At 33.3% G+C, this 10876-nt stretch overlaps 2 protein-coding genes across 2 annotated transcripts in view; one reads left to right on the top strand and one right to left on the bottom strand.

The window, feature by feature from the left end:
• Nucleotides 1-2310, bottom strand: part of LOC101501645 (uncharacterized) — a 3193-nt gene extending 883 nt beyond the window's left edge. Inside the window, exons 1-2 of the mRNA XM_004489381.4 lie at nt 2160-2310; nt 7-578 (exon numbers count right to left, since the gene is read on the bottom strand). Coding sequence (XP_004489438.1) covers nt 7-577 — 571 coding nt within the window. The 5' untranslated portion in view covers nt 578; nt 2160-2310. The remainder of the gene's footprint in view (nt 1-6; nt 579-2159) is intronic.
• A 2730-nt stretch (nt 2311-5040) lies between these two features.
• The window catches only part of LOC101501326 (probable ubiquitin conjugation factor E4), an 8664-nt gene continuing 2828 nt past the window's right edge, over nt 5041-10876 (top strand). Inside the window, exons 1-11 of the mRNA XM_073365171.1 lie at nt 5041-6111; nt 6997-7201; nt 7398-7549; nt 7641-7902; nt 8021-8173; nt 9218-9421; nt 9515-9627; nt 9759-9873; nt 10322-10411; nt 10497-10700; nt 10793-10876. The exon at nt 10793-10876 is cut by the window's right edge and continues 7 nt beyond it. Coding sequence (XP_073221272.1) covers nt 5267-6111; nt 6997-7201; nt 7398-7549; nt 7641-7902; nt 8021-8173; nt 9218-9421; nt 9515-9627; nt 9759-9873; nt 10322-10411; nt 10497-10700; nt 10793-10876 — 2427 coding nt within the window. The 5' untranslated portion in view covers nt 5041-5266. The remainder of the gene's footprint in view (nt 6112-6996; nt 7202-7397; nt 7550-7640; nt 7903-8020; nt 8174-9217; nt 9422-9514; nt 9628-9758; nt 9874-10321; nt 10412-10496; nt 10701-10792) is intronic.

The following is a 10876-nucleotide window of genomic DNA, read 5'->3' as shown; positions in this document are numbered from 1 at the left end:
CTCTTTCCATATCGAGGTGACTACCGGTGTTACTGCGATGCTGGCTGGAGCTCGATGTATCTGAATGGTGAACTTGTCCCCTCTGATGGTTGCCATGGTTTACTTGGCCTCCTAAGGTTAAATTGCCTTTGCTTTGACATTGTTGTTGATTATCCGCACAGAAAGTTGAATGTGACTTTACTCGATCACCATTCATGCCCTCAACCATCCAAAGAAGAAAGTAGTTCTTGCGTGGGAATTTAAGGTTTCCCCGATAAACTAAACGGAATGATAGAAGGTTGCACCATGGGCAGGAGATGAAAAGTGGAAGTTGAACCGGCAGGGTTGGAAATTTCACAACAGCCCATTGAAGTCCCAAGATACAGTTTTTACAGAGGGTATGACCACACCATAAAACATACGGCACATTTTCAACGATATTGAAAGATTCCCAGCATACCGGGCATTCAAGCCCTTCCTCTCTTCCTACGACAGAGGTCTCATCATCAGAACATTCTGAAGCAGAATGAGTTGGGTTTGGAGAATCATTTTTCAGTCCCACATTTCCAGCAATACAATTTGATGCAAAGTTCCACATTCTAAATAACAATAAGTAAATAACAAATCAGAACGTATCATTCAGTCCTCAATCTGATTAATTTATGACTGACTCAATGCATAAAAATATGAAACAAGCAAATAGGAAAGAACCGCAGAGTAGTAACAAGGAACAACAACAACAACCAAAATCTTTTCCCGCCAGTTACAAAATCTGCTACAGGGATTAAACAACAGCATAATTTTCTTTCATGAACTACATATTTATAAATAACCCATTTATTTCTAGTTCTTTCTTGATAGTTTGACCTATAGTTTTCTTTGGTCTTCCTCTTCCTCTAACTATTTTACTATCCTTCATCAGGTCTACCTTTAGTCAGTGCTCCTAACATGTCTAAATCACCTAAGACGTTATTTTACCGTTTTTTCCACAATGGGAGTTACCCCAACTTTTCCTCTACTGACTTCACTCCTAATTCTATTTTGTCTTGTGTAACAAAAATAAACCTAAAACTAAGATAAAATGCCATTGTTACATCTTCACATAATCCATATTAGAGTGCCTACCATGCATGCTTTATTCTGCTTTTATTTTTAATATGAAGGCTATCATTTCAGGGTATAGCTTATAGAAGCCTTATAGAAAAAAAAAAATTAAAATAAAATATATTTAAAGAATTTAGAAATAATTATGAACTTTAACAATAGCTTTCCATATAAATTGAAATTAATTTATACATCCCAATTTCTGTATCAACTGACTCATCTGCAGATCCGGATTCACTGCATTTAAAAAAACACGCATTAATTGATCTTGGTCATTGATTTGAGATCAGTAGACTCACATTCCACCTTCACCAAATCATCTGTTAACAATTTTCACCATTGATTTGAAATCAGACGACCAAGATCAATAAATTCATCACACAGTTACTGTGTAAAATCCGAATCCCTCATCTAGATAGCATAACATAACTAGAGATCTATATAAGCATCACAAGTCACCACTTAACAATCAAACACAAGTTTTGGCTAAGTACTGTTGTACCAGCTGTGAAGAATTGGAATTTGAATGATTCCTGATCTGGAATAAGAGAATATACTCTTATTGGATATAATATAAAAAAGATACTACAATCTTTTTAATATAACTAACCATGATTATCATTGCAATTTTTTATAAACAAATAAATAAATTGGGGAGGGGAAATTTTTATTATCCAAAGTGGCACTAATGGTCATTTTACATCTGTTCCCGAAGGAATTTGAACTCAATACCTTGATCATATCGTCATATAATTGTAGTAGAAAAAAACGCACAGATATGATACTTTCTCCTTCTTACAAGATCAAATCAAAGTTCACTAATTTAACATCATACCCCCAAATTCAAACAATTCCTCTTCAAATTTAGCTTATCGAAAACACACTAAGCTAAAATACCCATCAAATACAGCATTCAGATCATACAACTAGAAGAAGAAAAAAAATAAATTTTGAATGTGAAAAATGAACTGGTCAATTGAAAAACAACGGAAAATTGTAATCATGAATAAAATAATTATAAGAAGAAAAAAAAAATAGAAACCCTAATAAAAAAGAAAAAAGTTAGTAGAAGATACCGATTAGTCCGAAAAGTGGAGAAACGATGAGGCGAGTGAGAGTAGCAATGGCACGAACAAGAGAGAAGCTTGTTGGTAGTTGGTACCGCTCAATTTCGATAACAGAGATGTAACTCAAAACGATGTCGTTTTCGTCACTCACCTCGCCCACACTGCGCTTCAGATAATTTTTTTATAATAATAATACCTGTTCATGGACCAAGGATATCATGCACTTTCACGATCTCAACTTTCTAATTTTTTTATTAAGTTAGAAGGAAAATAAATTAATTTTGTCAATAAAAATTGTCATATCAGCATTTTTTTTTAATTAATGTAAAGTGTTTTGAAATAATAAAGGTTAGATTGAAATCAATTTTTTCGTAAAAAAGTTATTGAAATATTTTTTATAATAAAAACTAAAGTCAAAGTAACCTTTATTTGCATAAATCTTTTGTATATTTAAACTAAAAATAATATATTGTTGTTTTATAAATTTGAGGTCATAGCAGATGTCAATTACAAACCAAGAGAAAAATGAGGAATTTTTTTCTATCTATTCATTATGTAAATGTAAACTATGGGATAAGGTAATCTTATTATTGTAATACTTTTGATCACTATAATTTAGGTGTTTTGAAAATATATATTTAAGTTATGTTTAGATAAACAACTTCTTTTTGAACGATTATGGTATAAGTGTTTGTGCATAAATTATTTATATAATAAAAATCAAATAAAGTAAATTTAAATTGTTTTCATATAAGTTATTACCATCTTTTTTACGGTCTTAGACTTTTATGAAATGAAAGTTTCTTAAAAGTTTTGGATCACTGAGCCAACATAATTTTTATATATCTTTCTTCCTTTAGCTCCGACACAACGAGAACATTATCCAACTGTGGAGTCTTGTTCACGATATTCTAAAAATAATTATGAAAAAGTATGGTGATTGTCCTAAAATCTTACTCATAAAGATGAATAAAATCATATTTGTAGGGTCCAATTGCATTCCATGATTGTATGGTCAATGGATGCATCTTGCATCTAGGATACAAAGAAAGACATGGAACCTCTCTTCTATTTAGGCTTAGGCGAATAGAAATTACTTTATTGATGATCTACCAAATGAGGTGTGGGAAATTAGATGAAGTATTGATTTTTCGTAGAATTTTCCAAATTAACTTGGTAAAAACATCTCAGTCCATTATTTTGTGGTTATCAAACCTAACATTATAAATATCATATTATTCTGGTTTTGAAACAAAAGAGTCATGTGAGACTTGATCACAAATAGGGATAATTAAAATCAAGTTAGTTTCAAAGGCAGTTAAGAGATTCTCAATAACTTTTTTATTCAAGCTCATGTTATCCATTATCAATTATTTGGAGGTTTCATGCTCCAAATTTTTAAACCATTTTGGTGGCAAGGCCGACGGTTGTCCAATATTCTAATTTGATATCTATTTCCAACTTTTTGGAATCTATATTTCTTAGGAATCAAAGATGAGTGATGAATACTTTTTCAAGTGTAGATAGATTTCTACTTTGTGTTTGCATATTCGAACGGTATTTGGATTTAATATCATTGTTGACCATAGATTTTGTGTTGACGAGAAATGTTAACCATAAATTTTGTGTTGATGAGAAATATCGTTCATTGATTTGTTACGATGGATTCATTGCAAGATCTGGATTTATTAAAGCTCATTCCCCCATCATTTATCTTCTTTCATAGCTTATCACAATATATGCAAAGATTGTGTAAAGCTTATTTGCTCATTCCCGATCAAATTGAATTACAAAGTCACTTCATTACATTAGTTACTAAAATTTATCCATAAATATCCACATGATGAATTGTAACTGAATGAATGTGAAAAAGGTGATGATGAATACATATTAAATCTATTATTATATATTTTAATAAAAAAATATTGTTTGGTTGTCATAGATTATAAGGAAAGTAGAATAGGCTTTGAGATTTGTTCAAGCTCTTATTTCTATAAGGCCATTAATCATATAAATGTTACAAGTCAAACACATTTAATTATTTAATTATGGAGTTTTTATATTTTAGAATGATGCATCATGTTGTTATAAGTGATGCTTTTGAATTATTTCAAGTCACTATGGAATATGTGCTCTCATACATACAAAACATTTAAATCCTCATCATTCTAGTGTATATTTGATCCAATCATTTGTCCATTTTCTATAAGCTTGTCAAGAGATGCTATTTGATCATACATATCACACTAGTAACGTTCCTTGCCTTTGTCATTACACAATGTCATGTTTTCGCCTACTTTCAATTGATTTGTCATCTCCTGCTATTATACCACTTGTAATGTTTCTGACATTGCTCACAAGATTGATTAAGGTGTCCACAGACCAACACAATTCTTTTCATTATGTTTTGTCCTCAATCACGTGCACCATAAGAAACTTCTCATATTGTTATCATTGCATAAGTGATACAAGTCAAACACATTTAATTATGAAATTGGTAAGTTCTATGCTCCCTAAAAGAGTTTTCTTTTTTTTTTTTTTTTTTAATTTGTTTTGTATCTATTATTATGTTGTTAAAATTAGTATAAATCCCTAACGAGAAGTTAAAACCATATATTAATGAGATAGTATTTAAATTTTTTATATCTCCATTCCTAATAACATTGATATATCAATATAATTATCAACATTATAAATTATTATGCGATGCCCGAATTTATACACTAATTTAATAAAATTAAGATTGGATACGAAATATTTAATAAAGTAACTAGATAAATAAAATTTGAAGAATTTAATAGTGAATAAGTATTTGAAAAGATATAATATTTTTTTATTATTATTTTTATCCCTTATTTAATCGATTTAGTTAAAAAATAATATTCAAAAGAATCGAGTTTCGAATCCTCTCTTCAACTACGTTCTCGTAATTCAATTGAAGTGAGTTTTCCCCGAAAGAAGAAGAAGCATCTTCTTTCTCTCACTCTAGACAAGATCCGTTTTCCCTTTGTTTCTCGGGATATTTTCTCGAGAAAATTAAAACAATCCACAATCCATTAAAAACTCAAAATCAAAATCAAAATCACACAGAGAAACGAATTTCGATCACTCTCATCATGGCGGCGGCAACAAAACCCCAACGAACTCCACAGGAAGTGGAAGACATCATCATCCGCAAAATCTTCCACGTCACCATCACTGGAGAATCAACCACCGATTCGAGATTCATCTATCTCGAACTAACCGCCGCCGAGATTCTCAGCGAAGGGAAAGACCTTCTCCTAAACCGCGATTTAATGGAAAGAGTCCTAATCGATCGTCTCTCCGGCGATTTCACCACCTCCGGTACCGGAGACTCGCCGTTTCAGTATCTAATCGATTGTTACAACCGCGCACACGACGAAGGGAAGAAAATAGCTAACATGAAGGATAAAAACCTTAGGTCGGAGATGGAAACGGTTGTGAAGCAAGCTAAGAAACTCTGCGTTTCGTATTGCAGGATTCATCTCGCGAATCCTGAACTCTTCGCGAGTAAGAATTCAAATTCCAACGCTGGCGCGTTACTTCCTTTGATTATATCGGAGTGTGGCGGTGGCGGTGGAATGGGAGTTTTTGGTGGTGGCGGTGTCGGAGTTAAGAGTCCTCCAGGGTTTTTAGATGAGTTTTTTAGGGATCCTGATTTTGAAAGTTTAGATAGAATTTTGAAAGGGTTGTTTGAAGAGTTGAGGGGGAGTGTGATGAAAGTTTCTGTGCTTGGAAATTTTCAGGATTCACTTAGGGCTTTGTTGTTTTTGGTTAGATTACCTGTTGGTGCAAAGTCTCTTGTGAGTCATGAATGGTGGATTCCTAAAGGTGTTTACATGAATGGTCGTGCTATTGAAATGACTAGCATTTTGGGTCCCTTTTTTCATATCAGTGCTCTTCCTGATCAAACTTTTTTCAGGAGTCAGCCTGATGTTGGGTGAGTTTTGAAGTTTTCATTTATTTCGATTATTTGATTGTGTTTAGTTCATTTGAAATTTGGATGAGTGTTATTAAATAGCAACTATAGATTTAACGTAGTGGAATTTGAACAAATTGCTTATTGTTCTGCAATACGCTATTTAGTGTATGTAATGTTGTCAAATAACGGCTATTGTGGCTCTGTAGCACATTTGGTATATAATGTTGTCAAAAAGCGGCTATCGTGGCTCTATAACATATTGTTGTGCAGCGGAATTTGAACAAACCACTGTTTTTTGTGATATGGGATTGACAACACCGATTCAAATGTGGATGATGTTTTGGATATTTTATATTGTTTTTCCTCATTGTATGGATTGTTGATGTGATGAAGCTTTGGTTTCATTTGTGTAGCTTTAGTAGTAAGTAAGCACACCGAAACTAAATCACCACTAAGGTTCATAGACTAAAGTACAGAAATAGGAAAAAAATCAGCAAGGGTCAGCAAGAATAGTTTGAAACTAAAGGAAGTAAAAAAGGACAAATGAACACAAGTGTATAATGCACAATGGCTAGAAGCAAGAGAAATATCCTTAGGGTTCACTTCATTACTATCAACCAATGACCAATATATTGGTCACAAACCATTTGATGAGACCAATATATTGATCCACATCAAAGTTATAGCCTTGACATTGTTTCATAAATAAAATAAAACTACTTGTGCTACCTTAACCATTTGGAATACCTTTTCTAGAACTTATCAACAATTTCTTGTGAACTGATTTCCTCACACTTCCATACATCGAGAAAAGCAAGACCAAAACATAACCAACAATTGAATGATTGAATCCCAAAAAATTAATTATTATTTTTTAACACATTTTCTCTCATTTAAATCCAGGCAGCAGTGCTTTTCTGATGCATCAACTCGGAGACCATCTGATTTATTATCTTCATTTACTACCATCAAAACTGTCATGAATACCTTATATGATGGCCTATCTGAAGTACTCCGCAACCTCCTTAGAAGTACTGATACTCGTGAAAATGTACTTGAGTATCTTGCAGAGGTGATCAATTTAAATGCATCCAGGGCTCACATACAGGTAAATTTATTTCTTATCTGCATTTTTTCTAAAAAACAAAAGCATGAAGAAATAAGAGAAATTGTATTAATAACTTATATCTTCATCATTTTCCCCATTACTAATTATACTCAGGCTGAGGTTTCTCGTTTTCTTTTTGAACTTTTGCCCACTCTTTTTTTGTCTTATGAGGCTACATATTACATTTTTGTAACAGGTTGACCCAATTACTTGTGCAAGTTCAGGCATGTTTGTAAATCTCAGTGCTGTCATGCTTCGCCTCTGTGAACCATTTTTAGATGCAAATTTAACAAAAAGGGATAAAATTGATGCTAAATATGTACACCACTCAAACCGTTTGAAGCTAAGGTGAGGAGCTTTGTGTATTAAATTTTAAACTTTCTGATTGAAGTTTCATGTATCTCTCTATAGGTAACTTTTTGTTATGATCTTGTTTTAGTGGGTTGACTGCCCTTCATGCGTCATCAGAAGAAGTTGCTGAGTGGCTTAATAGTAAAAACCCAGCTGGGGAAATGAATCAGAAACGTCTGCAACAATCTCAAGAGGCCAGTAGTTCTGGTAGTAATAATGCTAGTGAGCTTTCAAATGAAAATTATGCACGTGCAAAATATTCATTTATATGCGAATGCTTCTTTATGACTGCAAGAGTGCTCAACTTGGGGCTTTTGAAAGCATTTTCTGACTTCAAGCACTTAGTTCAGGTAATGACATGCATGTTTGGGTAGAATTCAAGGTTTAGTATTCTTATTTTATGGAGACTAAATTTTAATTTTGTCTTATTTATTATATGGTTTGAATTTGGGGGAATGTTATTTTCAGGATATTTCTAGAAGCGAAGATACTCTTTCCACTCTTAAAACTATGCAGGGGCAGTCACCCTCTCCTCAGTTGGAATTGGATATATCTCGACTTGAGAAAGAACTGGAGTTGTACTCGCAGGAAAAGCTTTGTTGTGAAGCTCAGATATTGAGAGTAAGTCATATGTCCTCTGTCATTGTTATAAATATATGTATTTGTATTTAGGTAGCATTTGACACAGACATAATGGAATGGAGCAACATGTACTGTTTTGTTCTCTTTGGTTCATATGGAACCCAAATTTAAATGTACCACTTTTTCTGCGTATGGTCCGGTTCTGTAGAACAGAACTCGCCACAGTCTCACAGAACAGTTTTGTCATACTCTAACCTGTATTGTATTCTAAACGCCACCTTTTACTACAACCAGATTCTTGTACCATGATAAGTCCATTAATATTGATAAAGGAGATGAGGGGGTACTGATTTGTGACAATCACAAGCCTTGCACTTGACCTCCAGACCAGTCTTTTATGGAAACACTGGTAGACTGTCAGTTCTCTAGGGGGAAGATCTTCTGTTTTGTTTTAATGCAACTAATTTGATCAACTTTAATGACCTTCTAGCATATGTATTTACTATAGCCTCTCAAAGGTCTTTGTATTAGCTACATCTGTAACAAGCCAAGTACTTACGATTACAGTCTCTACTTTGAGGGGGGAGTTTAAGTAGCTGTAGTAATGTTATTGTATACAATGTGCTACATAATGTTGTATTTTACAGCTGTACTCTACCATTCTTGTACTAAAAGCTTTACATAGATTTATATTTATACTATAGTATAAATAAAACTAGTTAATTACAGTGTTGTTTATTTCGCCTTGTCACAAATGGGTTCTCTTTCTAATAGTAGTGCTATCATTCCTAGTTTTCTTTTCTGACATTAGCACATTGATAGAACCTAGAGGTATTTTTTATTTCTTAATGAAGAGAAGTCTCGTCAGTGTGGCTGCTTTAAGGGATAAGAGTGTCATATAATATAATCATATTGCAACTCTGTTAAAGATTATATTTTCTTCATAGTCTAATGCTTGTTAATGTTTGATGCTTGATTCATCTTTCATATTATGTAGATCTATTTTTGTTACTGTTTAGTGTTTTTTCTAGCTTAAAGATTCGATTTCTCATTTTGACTTTTTCGCTGTCACATTTTCTTTAGGATAACACACTTATTCAGAATGCACTTTCCTTCTACCGCTTGATGATTGTCTGGTTGGTTGGCTTGGTTGGTGGATTTAAGATGCCTCTACCACCAACATGCCCAATGGAATTTTCCGCCATGCCTGAACATTTTGTAGAAGATGCCATGGAACTTCTAATATTTGCTTCCCGAATTCCAAAGGCCTTAGATGGAGTCGTGCTGGTAGACATCATCTCAAATTGTTATTTTTTATTAATCCTTTCTCTCTCAAATTCTTCTTAATCAGGATTATGCATTTATTTTCTTGTTCTGCAGGATGAGTTTATGAATTTCATAATTATGTTCATGGGTAGCCCTGATTTTATCAAAAACCCATATCTGAGAGCCAAGATGGTCGAAGTTCTGAACAACTGGATGCCTCGTAGGAGGTAATTTTGTGTCTTACTTTTCTATAAAATTGGAAGTCTGGCTGTTAAATTTACATCGCTGAATCTTGTTCTGAAGACTTCAAGCTCAATAAATTGATATATGTTTTCCCTTCCCTATTCCTTTTATGTAGTGGCTCATCTGCTACAGCTACTCTCTTTGAAGGGCACCAACTGTCTCTTGAGTATCTTGTGAGAAATCTTCTGAAACTTTATGTTGACATTGAGTTCACTGGCTCACACACACAGGTTAGTATACAGTACAAGACTATCTTGGTTGGTGGAATGACTGACTTTTTTTTTTTTCATGCCGTAAAATTATAGATTAATATCAGAAATATATTTTAAATGTTTGGAAAACCTGTATTGATTATTATTTTCAAACTCATTCTGGAGCTTTCAACAAGGTCCATGTTCCTGTTTACTGAATGATGAGATAAGATGGTTAAATAAATATTTCACTATAATCATAAACTTGTGTTCACTAGCAATGCCAGGTGAACTTACATGTTTTATGTCAATCTGTTTCAGTAATTTTCCATAGCTCATAGATAATGCTTGATAATCATTTTGTGTTGTACACACATATTGAATATTGAGAAACATGACTTTCAGTATTTGAAATCATTAATCTCTGTGTGTTGCGGAGTACAAGAGTTCCTAGCTAATTATCTTATCTTTTATTTGTGAACTACAGTTCTATGACAAGTTTAACATTCGCCATAATATTGCCGAACTCCTTGAATACCTGTGGAATGTCCCTAGTCATCGTAATGCTTGGAGACAGGTAATACATGAAAGACATTTGAGTTTGTTTATCGCTCATGATACCCAACTGCATTTGGTTTTTGCTGAACCTGATTTTGTTACAGATTGCTAAAGAGGAGGAAAAGGGTGTCTATCTCAATTTCTTAAACTTTCTGATTAATGATAGTATTTATCTTCTTGACGAAAGTCTGAACAAAATTCTTGAGCTAAAAGAATTGGAAGCTGAGATGTCAAATACTGCTGAATGGGAGCGTCGGCCAGTTCAAGAAAGGCAGGAAAGGACCCGGTTATTCCACTCTCAAGAAAATGTATGTCCATCCTTGGTCTGTTAAGTAATTACGTTTCTGCATATGTTTTTAAATTAATCTAATAAAACAAATAATTGTGGAAAATTTTGTAGATTGTCCGGATAGATATGAAATTGGCAAATGAAGATGTCAGTATGCTTGCATTTACTTCAGAGCAGATTACTGCTCCATTCCTG

The sequence above is a fragment of the Cicer arietinum genome, chromosome 2, assembly GCF_000331145.2.
Source record: "Cicer arietinum cultivar CDC Frontier isolate Library 1 chromosome 2, Cicar.CDCFrontier_v2.0, whole genome shotgun sequence".
Taxonomy (NCBI): domain Eukaryota; kingdom Viridiplantae; phylum Streptophyta; class Magnoliopsida; order Fabales; family Fabaceae; genus Cicer; species Cicer arietinum.
This window is presented reverse-complemented; position numbering and strand designations above follow the sequence as displayed.